This window comes from Chelonia mydas, chromosome 4 (genome assembly GCF_015237465.2).
Source record: "Chelonia mydas isolate rCheMyd1 chromosome 4, rCheMyd1.pri.v2, whole genome shotgun sequence".
NCBI lineage: Eukaryota > Metazoa > Chordata > Testudines > Cheloniidae > Chelonia > Chelonia mydas.
Window position 1 is genome coordinate 21,428,122 of NC_057852.1, and position 15,263 is coordinate 21,443,384.

A 15,263-nucleotide genomic window follows, 5' to 3' on the forward strand; every position below is an offset into this window, starting at 1 on the left:
TGCTACAATGACATTGGCTTTTATCTGAGGCCCCCCATGGCACTTTTTGGTGAACTATAATGTACATACAGGAGATCCCTGTAACCTGTATGCATCCTCTTGGCTTCAAGAGATCTCGTCATGTGCTCTTGATCATATAGATCATCATGTACACACGTACCTCCTTATTGTTACTTCCTCCTTCCAACTCATGCCGCCTTCTTTGTTTCTTGCACCAGTTGGATCCGGTTATATAGATTATGAGTTGTTTGGGACAAGGAATTTCTTTCTGTACAATGCCTAGTGCAGTGAGGTCCTAACCCTTGACTGGGGCCCCAAAGTGCCACTATAATATGAAGAAATGGCACATATGTATCAGTAAATTTCCCAAATTGTTACAGCTTGCTGGTTGCTTGCACTAAAATAAAGTCATATAGTGAAACTATTTTTTGCATAGCATCTTTCATACAAACTTTATTCCAAAATTACGTAGAAAGTTAGACATAGCAGCAGAAGGTATAAATAAGGAAAAGGAGGTGTGTTTTCAGAGGATTTTTGAAAATAAAAGAGACAATGAAGGAGGCAGAGATGCAGGAAGGATCACATCACTAGCACTCAGAAAGTGGCTATTAAGGGGAAGATTAAAAGATAACTCAGCAGGATTAAGAGTGTCAGAAAAATTTTATCTTTCATTTACAAGCCTGGATAGTTCACAGAAAAATATAGATAAAAAAGTGTCACATAATCATAATGCCAGGAAATAATGTGTGTGTGTGTGTTTGTGTGTGTGCGCGCGTGTGTGTATATATCTTCAAGAAAAAATACACTTAACTTGTATTTCACATAGGTCTTTCTATAATGGAAATTTTAATTAACTGGAAAGTAGCCTAAAAATTTCAAGAACAAAAGGGCAAGTAAATACATCTCAGATTCTATTGTGGGAGATTAGTGGGGTTTAGTTTAAGACTTTGTGAAGACATACTTAAGTTACTGTGTTACAATTGGTTGTTTGGAAGCTTGAACAGAGTTTAAATTACTTCGAGGTATCAGGTTAGGCTCATATGCCTAGGGGCTGATGCACAAAGAACATAAATGCTGTAATATTGGCAGATTCTTTTTCAGAAGTTCTTTAGAAAATATCCCTAAAAAGTGTTACTTTCTGCTAGATCCTTTACTGCAGTGCTCCAACAAGGTATGTGGGTAGCTTTAAAACAGGTTTTCTGGTAAAATTCAAGTTGAGTTTTCATTTCATGAAATATAAATGCCAAGAAATGTATCTAGGATGTTTTGTTTAAATCTCGTTTAAGCTTATAGTGTGTTATTTGTATATGTGTATGATGGTCACACCTAAAATGATATTGCCACTGGAGAAAGCAGCTCTTTTTGGTGATACAATCCCTTTGCTCATTCATCAGACATATAGGGTTAAGCTATGCAATCTGCACAGTGCCCTGTGTAGGAGGCAGGGTGAAGCCACACCACAGTGGGAGGAGCACTGACAAATTGTACCTCAGATTGCACAGTCTTTCCTGGGACTGCTTAGACTTCATAGTGGCTGAGCAGTCTGAATTACCCACAATAATGGCTCAGTGCATGGGGAGAAGGCAGCCATGACCTAGCCCTCCCTGTTTAATTTGCTTCCCAGAAGAAGCAGGTGATTGACCCCTTGCATGGTTCCCTCTGTGCACTGGCATAAGGGCTGATCACAGTCTGGTCCACAATGGCGAGTATTTTTAGGGATGCTCTTTTCACTAACTTCTGCAAGAGTTAAAAACACTGACGGCTCAGCCTGCAGGATCAGCAGTTGCTGGCTGTGGACTCTTCCATTTTTCCCCTCACCTCAGCACCCACACAGAGTTCGAGCAGGAAAACGCTGGGTTCTGTGGGCTTGTATTACTTTAGGCTTTAGCCACATCATCTGATTCTGTGGCTCTCCCTTCAGCACTTGGAGATCCATTACAAGGGACACACATTTTAGAAATGATTTGAGCTGGATGACCCTGGGTGCAAAAAAATTCGGAGGTGCTTGATTTTCCTAAATTACACCCCTGCTCCATACAAACCACTGATACAGGTCCTTTGACACTTGAAGTGAGAATCTGATCCAGAGGTAATTACATTTCCAACTCAAATATTCTGATCTTGGTTTCTTGCAGAAGGTGATTGGAACCAGCTCCCTCTGGGCCAGTTCAGATCTCCTCTAGATGCTCCCAGCACCCCTTTCATAAATTCCTCAACAATACTGATAAGAGAGGGCTGGCTTGATTGGCACCTACAGTAGGATATTAACATTATCATGCTTCACTCAGTGGCAACCCACAGAGCCATAATGGCCTTTACCAAGTGGAGGAGGACATTCACTCAACCCTGGTAATCTCGTAGACAGCCAGGCCAAGACCATGTGATGTATACGTTGTTGGTTTAGCTCTTTTGTTAGAGCAAGGAGTACTTTTTTCAGCCACATAAGGAAAGTTTCTCTCTCTCCTGAATTGGGCAGTAATACCTGTGAGGGGAGGAGTCTCCATTATTATGAGTTTTCTATCTCCCTGTGGTTTTCCACAACTTGGACCCTGTGTTAATGAGAAAATATAGACTATGGTCTGGCCCATTTCAGTGCTGAATCGCTTGGCCAGCCACAAAACGAAGATCGGCAAACTGATGCGGCTTTTTTGTTCTCAGGTGGCACATAAGGCCTAAGACCTTGTCTTGATAATTGAAGCCTACATTTGTATACTTAGTGCTGTATCCACAGAGAACAAAATCAGTTGACTATAGTATTACAGTAGTAGATGCCAGATGCTCCCACTGCAAATAAAGCCTGTTGACAATATACGTTAATTCGGCAGACTGGCTGTCCTTCTGAGATTGTAAAACTCATGTGAGATTAACATCCTGTCAACGTTAAAGGTAAGAGAGGTCACACAGACCCCAGACATTGTAGTTAAAGAGGAGAATTATACATATCATAAGGAGGCTGGTGCTTCCCAAAGATATTTTTTTTAAATGCATTTTCTTCTCAAAAGGCTTAGTGAGACTAGCACATGAGAAACAAAGAGGATTTGCATGAGACTTCTTGTAAACAGCCTGCTACTTGCCAAACAGAGCTCTCACACTAATCCCACTAATGCCTCACAAAAAAAAAAAGACATAACAGAATAGCAGTCCTCACATGCAGAGTCCATTTTTAACTATACTTCAGCTCCACCTATGAATTATGTGGTGGATGTGTCTATGTAACTGTGATGCCTTGTTTTGTGTGCACTGCACCTTTAAATTTCTAGGAACTTTGTGTGTAGCGACAACAGCCATTTAGATCTCAGAGTTGCTGCAGCCTCTTCAGACATCACACTCTCTCTCTCTCTCTCTCACACACACACACAGTTCTCTCCCACACAGACATTACTTTTGTTCCTCTTTATTGTTATTTTAGATTAAGGAAAACAAAATAATTGAGACTGAAAGTATATAACTGGTCTGTGGGAAAACATGGAAAACCACAAGTTACATATGTGACAGATTTGGAGCTGCCTGTAATAATTTATGAATACTATATCTTGACTGGGTTACGGTAATGTGTAACCTTACCTAGACTGTCAGTCTAGTTTGAGTTAATCCAATGGCAGGATTGTCGGGAAATGCACATGGGCTGAGGTGGGGTGCTGGGTCCTGATATACACTTCTCTACAAACACTAGAGAAAAGACAAGAGCTATTCACTTTGATGCCCTGGCTTGAACACCTGCGGAGCTCACCAAACTGGTTTGTAAATCGAAGCCTAGGAAGAGAGAACTGAAACTTGGATGGATTAAAAAAAAGCGACTCTTTCTCTTTCTGGTGTAGTTATTTTTAGGGAACAGATAGGCCAGATCCCCAGAGATTAAGGGTCTGGGATAAAACTGATCTGGCTAGGACTCCAGGTAAAACTGACATGCATAAACAGACATTTTGTTGTTTTAAAAATCCATTTCTTTAATGTTACGCTTTGTTCTTACTGTTAAGATGAATCTTTGTTTTAAGAAGCCTGTTTTGGGTTACTGGATTCACTGCTGGTCACAAGCTGTGAAAGGGAAGATTTTCAGGACTGACCCCAGTCAGACCTGCCGAGTAAGCACAGTAAATACACAGAATAAGGAACCTTTTGGTCTGATTCAAGAGTGGGAGAACTGTCGAATTCCACCTTGAGAGAGGTGAAGGAATGAGACCTGAGACAGAGAGACCAAAGAAAGGGGGTCAGAAGTGCAGCTAGCCCTGCAACTGTGACAACATTGCTGCAGGATGACAAGTGAAACTTCTGCTTCGCTTCTTCTTTTTACCAGTACAGACTGGTCCTGATCTCAAAACTGAGACCAAACTCATAAAAAAGAAGGCAGGCCAGCTGGGCATTGTTTGCCACTTTTGTCAGCATCCCTGTGCAAACCTGGTGTAGTAAGACAAAAAGAAGAAAGCAACAGTGGGAAAAGAACCTAACCCACAGAAAATAATAATACTCACTTTCAGACGCCACTAGCCTGCATGATGAAGAAAACACTGTTCTGCATCAACTGAAATTAGACACAGCCATTATAACTGAGACCTAAGCTGCACATTGGAAGACAGTTCAAACTGGCAGTGGGGTAGATATGTGGAGCTTCCTCCTTGTTCCAATCAGAATCTAAATGCACTTTACTTAGTCCAAACATTCTGATAATAACAAACATAAATCTCAGCCTAGCTTCAGTCTCTCAGTCCTAGGTCCCATTATCTTCCACCAAGAGAACCACTTCCACTAAATAGAGGCCGACGTCAACAAGCCACAGCTGGTCCAATAAGCCAGCGGGACTCGGTCAGCCTCTCCCTGTAAGGTCCCAACATGTGCTTATAGGGGGAGTGAAAAGGAGAGCTCTGCCACTCTGTTACAGCAATGAATAATTCAGCCAGCTCTATTAAAACACATGGTTGACAAAGTGCCCATCTGTGCTGATCAAATATTATTGCTCTATTATATTGTGAAATATTCATGGGCATTGGTAAGAAATAACATACTTTCCATTTCTTGCAGGAAGTAGTTCCAAGCATGAATACTCTGCTTCTGTTTATGAGTGTTCTAGGTATATCCTTTGCTTCTCCAGTAAGTATGACCCCCCCGCCCCTGCAAGCAACAAACACTATCAGAGTTACCAGTATCATCCAGTGATTTGCATCTTTGTGTATGACAGGTGCTCCATTGGCCCTTATATTAACCTAGCTGCCACTGAAATCAATGAGAGTCAGCGATTACAAGGACTTCATGATCTAGTGACAAATGGTCATACATTCATTACTTAATTGACCGGATTATGCTTCCCTTTTGTACACTGTAGCAAAATTATTATTTATGATTCTGCCTAATACTCTTAAATACCGTAACAAATCTGGTGCAGCTTGCAAAATATAAACGGAGCAACTTTTTTTCTTGATCTGATCCTACTGCATCAAAGAGACAGTTTAAAATGATCTGAATTTTTCATTTTTATCTGACTGGCGCACATTTAAAATTTGCATTCATAATGTCTTTTGATGCTTTGTTTTACTAACATCGTCTCTTTGCAAAAATATGTGCATAGCAAATCAATTGATGCTTTTCCCCATCTCTAACTCTACATCAATTTAACTTTCCAATTTTGAAACATAAGCCCGTAATCAAGCTGTTCCCCTGGAAGCAATAGTAGAGTCTGCTGGAGGGAAGAGACTGTGTTACAAATCTGGTCAAAGGCTTACCTGGCCTTGTTACAATATCCGAGTGTTCTACCTGTCTTTTAAAAGGGGCAGGTGTCATAACCTTTTAGTTAAACTATTTCTTTTGAGAGTCTTAGGTATTGTGCAAATTGCACTGCATTTCCTCAGCCTTCAGAAAATGAGACTCAATCCTGCAGTCCTTACCCAGGGAAAGCTGGAAAAGGACAACAGGGTCAGGCTTATGAGGCCAGATGCTGATCTCCGCTACACCGCTGTAAATCTATTTTCACTTTGATTTGAAGCAAAAATAAATAGTTGGTGCTTTCAGTGTGCCTAATGTATTAGTGAAATTGCAAATTATTTCAGTTGTTGTCAACAGGATTAGATGTTTTGCTCAGCTGTAAGAGAAGTCCAGTTTGCCCATAGCTTAATGCTGGCTACTGCAAGTAAATTGAAGTCACACAGGCTCCAGTTCAGCAAGATGCTACAAAACACTCAAATGTGTGCTTAAGTCCCATTAAAGTCAGTTGGATTTAAAGACGTTTCAGTATTTTGTTGAACAGGGATGGACTTGCTGAATCAGGGCTAAAGAGAAGATATAGATTGTCACCAAACACTGGTAATTTGGCAGGTGACTGTTACATTTCCAACAGAGGAAATGGTAATTAATTTGTATTTTTAAGTGGATTTTTTCTTTAGTACTTCAGTACATTAGGTAAGATATCCTATTCCTTCATTGTGCTTTAGAAACATAATATAGTTTGGATTGTGTCCTCTTGACAGATCAAAAGAAGTGTAAATTTGCTTGGAAGTGGCTATGCGGAAAATGTTGCCAATGTCAATGCCATTAATGCAAACAAAGAAATCTTAAGCAATGGCTCTGGGAATGCTGGGAGGAACCAACAGAATGACGAGAATGAAAACAATGGGCACCCAGAAGGAGCAAAATTCAGTAATTATACAAGAGGACCCAATCAAACTGGAGAGGTGTCTGCAATTGATATTAACAATCCCCAGGGAGCTTATAAGGACAAATCCAATAATCAGCCAGCCCCTGAGGACCCTGATAATACCCAGGGAACACAAAACATTGATCAAAATGCTGAGCTTCTCACAGGGAAAGGAATTAACCATCCTCATTTAGACCTACATGTGAACACAAACCACACCAGTGAACAGAATCCATCTGAACATTTGCCAGGGAAAAACAGCGTTTATGGTTCAGCATGGGCAGAAGAGGGTTTTGCACCCGAGGATGCAGAGCTCTCCACTGACAAACAAGATGTCATAGAAGCCCACACTGACAGTGGCTTTAACGTAGGGGGAAAGGATGAGGATATGGATAGTAGCCACCATCATTCTGACAGCTGTTCTTTTAACGATGAAGGCATGCAAAGGGTTGATCCAGGTAATGCTGGCGATAGTGGTGACTCTAACTCTAGTCAGCAGGAAGAAAGCAACAGTGACTCTGAGCAACCCACTCCAAAACACTGCGAGAGTATTCCCAGTGAATCGAAGAGTTCGAGTAAATCTGGTCACGAGAATACTAGTGCCTCCAATGATTCCGTCAGCCATAGTGCCAGTAGTGCCTTCAGCGACCCCAGTGCCTCAAGTGACTCCAGTCATTCCAGTGAGTCCAGCAGCTCCAGTGAATCCAATGAAACAAGAAAGTAGAGTTCAAGAAGTCAATAGTGACATTCCAAAGGCATCAGATACCAGTCGCCGCAAAACAGAGAAAAAGGCAACAAACAGCCTACAAACAGGTATCAGTGAAAATAATTCCGATGATTCAAGTAACTAAAACTAAATTGGTAAATGGTAAACAACCACAACTGAAAAGACACCCCTCCAATAGTATCCCCAAATAAGTACTCGCCAAAAGAAAAGGAGGACTAGGGGCACCTTAGAGACTAACCAATTTATTTGAGCATAAGCTTTTGTGAGCTACGTTCATAGGAATGCATCCGATGAAGTGAGCTGTAGCTCACGAAAGCTTATGCTCAAATAAATTGGTTAGTCGCTAAGGTGCCACAAGTACTCCTGTTCTTTTTGCGAATACAGACTAACACGGCTGCTACTCTGAAACCTGTCAAATAAGTACTGTAGATCTCTAAAGGACTCTACTTAATTTGCTTTGGTGGTTGCATAATTTCATTCGTGTTAAAGCTTTTCATAATAAAAGAGAATATTATGTTGCATGAACAAGCATATTTGCCTTCCCCATTTGCAGCTTGTAGTTCAAATTCTCTTTTCACTGACACCTGTGCAATCCCAGTGACTTGGGTGTCACTCGGAGATGAATTTGTTTCACATTCAGATCGTTCCAGAATGTTTCAATGACATTGTGTAACTGTGCCTTGTAGCCTAGCACTGCAGAATCTTAGCGTAATTTAATATTTCAAATTTTCTTTACACATTTGTAATTTCTTAATCAGAGCTACAAGAAAGATTGTTGTTTACCATGCTGTGTCAAAGACATTTCCTACTGCTGCCTTGTATCACTGTTATCTGTAATCTGTTCATTCTCTCCAGCTATTTTCAGCCTCATCTATTTACTGCAATACTGTAACTTCCCGGGGTGATGTGCATTAGAAAGAAAGGGGTGGTTTGGCGGAATATGTGAATTTAGCTGGTAGCACCAGTCCAGTCTCTACTGAGTCCATCACATCACAGAAAGCACATGTGGCACTAAGTGATACCCTTGTTGGCATAAAGACCACAACTTTCTCTGCTGTAGTTGGCCCCTATAGGTCATAATTGAGTCATATTAGCAGAGCAACGTTGGCGGGACTGTACTGCTGAGGTGGCTGAGGAAGTTTGGTCTCCAACATAATCGTTCTGCATAGTCCTATTACAGATAGTCTTACAAATGATGTTTAACTAAATGTATAGGCAGTTAGATCTTGGAGAAAGGTGTGTTCTTACATTGTCTTGCCATTCTTTTTTAGAAGTTGTGAGTATTACCAGTAAAATTGGTTTCCTCCAATGGACTCTTGCTGACTAGACAGTTACTTAGTGCACAGATGCAGTCTTCAGGATATACCCCCACAAAGAAACGGAAATCATTACAAGGTCAGGAAAACCTCACATCCAAGGCTATCAATCTGGCATCTTTACAAACAGCTACCACTGACATCAGTGCGAATTGAGGATGCTCAGCACCTCTGGAAATCAGGCCAGTGGTTCCTGCCCCAAAAGTCTTACAATCTAATTAGACATCAGGCAGACAGTGACTGACAGACAATTTGTGACAGTAACAAACAACAGAGGTAAAAGGCAGGAGGGAAAGAAAAGAGTGAAAGGAACAGGATCACATGGTTACTCAGCTATTGTACATGTACTCCTTGGCAGGTCCATTAAAGTTAATTTGATTATGGTAAATTAACTCATTTCCTGTAGTCATTTCTATAAATGATGGGGGAGATTGTGATTGTCTTATTCACACAGGTGAGCAGTTTTTCATGGGACTTCAGTGAAACTACTCATATGAGTAACTACTTGTTACATTATTGAACTGGATTTAATTCTATGGCCTATGCTATGTAGGATGTCAGACTTAGATAATCACAACCTTAAAATGCATGAGGCTGTGACAATATATAACAGCTCAGGATCAGCCCCTTATGAATTTGAGTAAGGGGTTCACAATCTGCCCCTATATTTGTACAGCCCATCATGAAAAAGGTGAAAGACCCGTAGCATATATTAAAAAAAAATGATTATAATAAACAAACCACCCTCTCTCACTTTCATGAATGCTTGTTTGTTTTTGTTTTCTTTTCTTATTTTTGGAATTGCGGTTTCCTTTCAGAATAGCTCTCGGGTGTGGAAACACAACCATATAACAGAGCCAGTGGATTAAGGCTGTCAAAATGACAATCACTGCCTTCACCTGCCATGAGACAGAGAGAACAAAAATTCATTCTTCTTTCACCATGCTACAAAAAATAATAATTAAAACTCTACATACAAACTGTGTCCCCAGTGGGATACCCTAGATCTAGCTTTCGAAAGCTTTGGCAATTAAAAAAATAGCAGGCCACTTCTCTGCCAAGTTTATCAATTCCAGACACTAACCAGCCCATTTATAGCGCTGGCAATAATTTTCAGCCACTGTTCAGGCACCAAACATTGAGATTACTGGAGAGATCAGCTGCCACTAAATAAAGCCTGGTGCCCTTTGGGTGTTGCTGACTCCAGTTTCAGAGTAGCAGCAACCTCTGAGAGGCGTGACCCCTCCGCTCTCCCCAGAAAACTAACAGGGTTGGTTTTGGAAAGCAATGATTGACTATGGTTTGGTTTCATATAGCAGTAATCCAGCAAGCTTCATGTTCTTGGGTATTTTTTTTCCCACTTCCCTCCCTAATTTTCTCACTAAAATGTTTCATCAGCAAAAAGACAATGTATTTATAGATAAGAAAACAGAAAAGGAAAAATACCGTTTAAATTCATATATACTGTAGCATGAACATGCCCGGATATTATTTTAAAATATACCTTTATACTTTCTTACTCCCGTAAACGTTTTTCTAGTTTTACATTTATATTTCCTATTGCTAGGATCATTCACCTTAGTAAATCACCAAATGGGGTTTCAAAGGTGGGCAAGTGTTTGGAGAAGAGAAAATGAACTCTCACTATTAATAGGGGAGAATCACTTCTAATTTGAATCTTGTGGTACCTATGTACTGCACACACAAAGGAGGGAGCAGGGTTTGGATTTTTAGAACCACTCAACACTGGTCTAACTCTGCTCCCATTAAAGTCAATGTAAGGTATTGTTTTTTTACTTCAATGGGAACAAAGTTAGGCCATCACCGAGCACTCAAAAATCCCATTCTGTGTTTTTACGATGTCTGTTGACTAATGATGGGCAAGGATATGGTACCAATTTTTATTAGGGATCCCCTTCTGATCTATAATACTTCACATGAATTATCCCATTGTTACTGATGATCTTTTATACTACCCAGGCTTCTGCAGTATACCTAATATTTCATCAGTAAATTACTGTTAGATCTGATGAAGTTAATCATTGTTAATAACATGCACTAACAAATTTAGACCTCTTTACTGTTTATAAATTCTTTACAAACCGATTCTGATATTCCGCTGATATGTTATTTATAAATATTCACCCAGATAGTTTAGATAAACAATTGTTCACTTAAAAGTTTTTCCACAAACTATTCAATTTAACTATTTGTTATTCATGATAGATCACCTAAATGACATAGTATTGTTTCTGCTCCCTGACTGATTGACAAACATTTTAAACAGGAGAACAAATACTATTCTTGTTCACATATGAATACTCTTGTCTGCATGCAAATATAATAATACTATTCATAATAAGGGCAGCCAATCCCCAAACATGGGTGTGAAGAAAAATACCACATCATATAAAGGTTTGCAAATTGTGAACAACAAGGGACACTAACAACAGTGCAGAATTCAAAGTATTTGTGAAACCTGTTTTGCAGTATTTGGTCAGTTCTAAAAATGAAACCTGCAGGGAAAACTGGAGAAGTAGAATGATGCATTACACTTCACTATACTAACTTTACTAGGGGTGGTTCCTCTTTCATTTCCTAGCCAAAGAGACACACTTATGGAGCCAAAGGTGTTAAGTGTGACTCCCGCTGCCTCTTAGTGATGTGGAATGTACAATAGGCGCTTGGTTGGCATTTACCCCTGGCGTGAATTATTAAAGACAATTACTCAGTTGTTAGTGTGAGTTTAGAATCTCCATACAATTTGCTCTGAGCCCAGATAAACTGTATCTAAAATGGAAGAGGGTATTTAAGCTATTAGTTTTTATTTTACATATATCAGCGCTCTCTGCTGGTCTATAACTGATACACTAACGCATAACCCATAGAAACTTGTAGTGATGGAGCTGAGGATACTAATTTTGAATGCTGCTGATGCCACCAATATACAGCTGGCAGCTGTCTATGGTGCATGCATGTTTGTGGCCATGGATCATTGCATACTGTGGGAAGTCTGCTCTTTCTAATGATCGCTTCATCAGTGTCTTAGCCATGCTTAAAGGAGAATGCCTCCGATGATAAGGAAATAACTGAGCAACAGGGCATTATTTCTGACCTGGAGGATTTAAGGGGAGACGTTCAAATGCTACAGTGCAAGGAGGAGATACAAAATCATATCTGGGAGGACTAAGAAGAAACTCTTCATATCAGCTATACACAGTCTCAGAAAGAAGTTTATGCTCTTCTACGTTTCCATTCTGTGTTGCTCATGTATAAGATTTTATATTTCATTCTGCATTGCTCATATATAAGATTTTGCATAGCAATGGGACTGTCAACTCAAACATCCAGATTCAGATTCCAAACCCATCCAAGTTTGGATCAAATAATCAATTGTGCTAAAATTTTTGAAACTTTCACGATTCATGAAAATTTTCCCAAACACCCAGTGGCTAGCTGAATCCACGCAAATAACATTTATGGCCAGAGCTGGTGTGATAGTGGGGGGGGGAAAACAGCACCCCAAAACCCACTGAAGAATATTTTCACAAACTAAAAGTGCTGATGGGTACTGTAAGGATAAAGTCATTAATGGTTGTGAGGTGCTTAGTATTAAATTGAGGGGGACAGATACAGAATTAGAACTGCTTATTTGTACTGCAAGTGCTTTATTCGTTATTTCCCTGTTTCAAGGTTTCAGCCACCTACGTAGGGAGCAGAAACAATCCTATGCAACTTAAGTGACCAACCCCAACTAATGACTATTGAACAGCAAATAATCTTACCAACATCCCAAAAGTAATACATTTTCTTCCAAACTATTTAGCAAATAGGTATGAACAATTAATACATTTAAAGGAAAATTAGGATGAGTGCACAAACAATTGAGTAACCAAAATAAAAAGACCAGGTTTGTAACAAATATGCTTCATGACAAATAGTTAGAGCAACGTTAAACATGAGGCCACTAGTCACAGTACGCAGAACCTGGTGTTTTGGAACCATACTGTGTCACTGATTTTCATTCAGAACTTGCACTGAAATCAGTAAGGAGATCTGCTTAAGATGGTACAATATTGCCATTCATTTCCAAAAATATTCACAGATTATTTTTTCTCTATTCAACCAGCTCTACCCAGGGTCATGCATCTTTTAACTGCAATGCTGTGTGTTGCAGGAGCACTAGCTGTAGGCTTAAAGGAGGGCTCCTCACAAGTTAAAAATGGTCTTGGTTCTGGGAATGATGCCCCAGCAGCACAGTGGTTTGGCGCGTCCCTTGGGTACATGGATATTTTTGTGCTGGCTCATCTCTAGCTCTCACATGAAAAACATTCTTCTATGACATTATGAGTTTCTCTAACCTATTTTCTTACACTGCTAACTGAATCTGTCAATATAGAGTACGTATAAACACAAAGGCCATACATTTTTCTGTTTTAATGGGTCATCTTTACTTCCCCACTTCCAAAGAAAAATTCTCTTTCCGAATAAATCATTGTATTAAAATGAATGATTTTGTTGATTAATGATGTTCTCCCCCAACCTATAGACATCTATAAATTGAGTATTTAATGTGTATGTTCAAAGTATTACTTGGAACTGGGCTATGTATATTTCCTATACCATTAAAATATGTACAATGATGGTAAATTATATTTATTTTTCAGCACAGTGCTCCTGTTTAGTAGATTTCTTTTTTTGCTATTATTTCAGGTACTGCTAGTACTAAAGCCCAGGTGCCGCCAGTTCAAACAGCTTCTTTCATGTCTGTAATTATTTACACTTTGGTTCTGAAACTCTCCGTTATGGCTGCTAAATCCATCATAGCTAGGCCATTCTGTACACTATCTATTACAGTAAAAAACCTTGTTTTTATTGGATACCCTTCTACGGGCACTCATCTTCTCCTGCCCTCTTGACGAAAACATGAACATAGATGCTAATCCAGCATGCTGACTATTTACGTGCTTTGCTGGATCATGGCCGAAAAGTAGATGTTTACTTGTAGAAAAATTCTGATTCATCTTTTGACACCAGAAATCTTTTCTTAGTCTTTTTTTAATAGGCTCCTTTATTTATATACAAAAATTGTTTCCCTCCATTATCCCAACATTCCCTGGCTCCAATTCAATTTAACCATGTGCTAAAATGCTTTGCTGAATAGGTACCCATGAGATGAGCTACCTGGGTCGGTGAGATGCCTTCAGGGCCAACCAATCCCCACCACCAAAAACTACTTTTTAACATTGCTAGTATTGTACATTTTGGTATTTGGGGAGCAGATTTCATACAAATCCAGTCTCAAATTTTTGCTTCTATGTGGGTTTTTTTGTTCGTTTTGTTTTTAAGTTAAAACTGGGAAACCCAATACAAATGTCATTTGACACAATGCTCCCAAACTATTAGAAAGCCACATAATGTAGACTGAAATCTTATTATTAGCTTGATCTCCATTATCTGCCAAATATTTTTGCAGGAAGTTGTTTGCTTTTACATGTAAATTAATGAGCTAAGATATAATTTTTTAAAAGAATTAGGAATATGCAGTTTAGTCCGCAATTCAGCAAAACCCCAAAACCTGTGCTCAAATGTTAAGCATGTTCCTAAGTGCTTTGCTGAATCAAGACCTTAGAGAGGGTTATTCTGCTAATCAATTCTTGGTAGAGAAATAAAGAGGCAACATATTTATATGGCTTTTATCAATCTAATGCAGCATTTTATACTATAAATAAGAAGACTAGAGGCCAAAAAGTGGGACTATGGACTTGTCTACACGATGCAGCAGTGCGCACTAGAAGGGTGTGATTGCTAAAGCACACCAATGCACTGTGCACTAACTGGTCTATGTAGACCCTGATGATGCACACTAATAGTGCATGATAATGGAGTGCACTACTATCTGTGCCAGCAGGGTCCACATGGGCCAGTTTGCACGCAACATGTTGGTGAGCTTTAGAATTCACACCCCTCTAGCGTGCATTGTAGGCACTGTGTAGGCAAGCCCGCAGTGGAGAAGCTGCTGAACTGAAATGGGAAGATTTCTGCCTATCTACTCCTAGAAGATACTGTTAGAGTAGACTGTGGAGGACCAGTTCCATTAAGCCAACCTCGTGGTACTGAATGAGAAACGAATGGTCTTGCTACACTATGTGCTGAGACCAATTATGTGGAAAATAAAAATTTGTCTCTGAGAATTTTCCATTTTTAACAAAGGGTGGGGAATGTTCAGATGTTCATACAGTTCTACCATCTGGAAACCACAGCAACGACACATTGATTGGCACTCAGAGGCTAAATGGCACATCTCTTGAACGAGTGTTTCATAAAAGGTGAAAAACAGCTGCCATGCCTGGCTTTTTCCCTACTTAAGTCTGCTGAGCTGGCATCAGATAACAGGGTCTGCTTTTGATTTTGTGGGTTTTTCTGGTCTGAGGCTTCCATCAAAACCCAAACCAGCTCTAGCTCTGCTTTGTAATTAAAGTTCATTACAGTAGCACACTGGGTCTCCGCTAGGCTTTGAAATTCATACTTCATTAAGATGAATGGCTAAAGTTTACATTGACAGTCCACTTGGGAGCAGAATATGTATAAATGCACT

At 39.7% G+C, this 15,263-nt stretch overlaps 1 protein-coding gene and 1 long non-coding RNA gene across 2 annotated transcripts in view; one reads left to right on the forward strand and one right to left on the reverse strand.

Moving 5' to 3' along the window:
* The window catches only part of LOC122465440, a 65,410-nt gene that overhangs the window by 12,415 nt on the left and 37,732 nt on the right, over positions 1-15,263 (reverse strand). The gene's annotated exons all lie outside the window — the stretch shown is intronic.
* LOC119566077 lies at positions 1,019-13,137 on the forward strand. The gene is made up of 3 exons (XM_037896845.2): positions 1,019-1,171; positions 5,017-5,085; positions 6,456-13,137. Exons 1-3 carry the CDS (start codon positions 1,055-1,057, stop codon positions 7,344-7,346), a joined length of 1,077 nt encoding a protein of 358 aa, XP_037752773.1. The 5' UTR covers positions 1,019-1,054; the 3' UTR covers positions 7,347-13,137.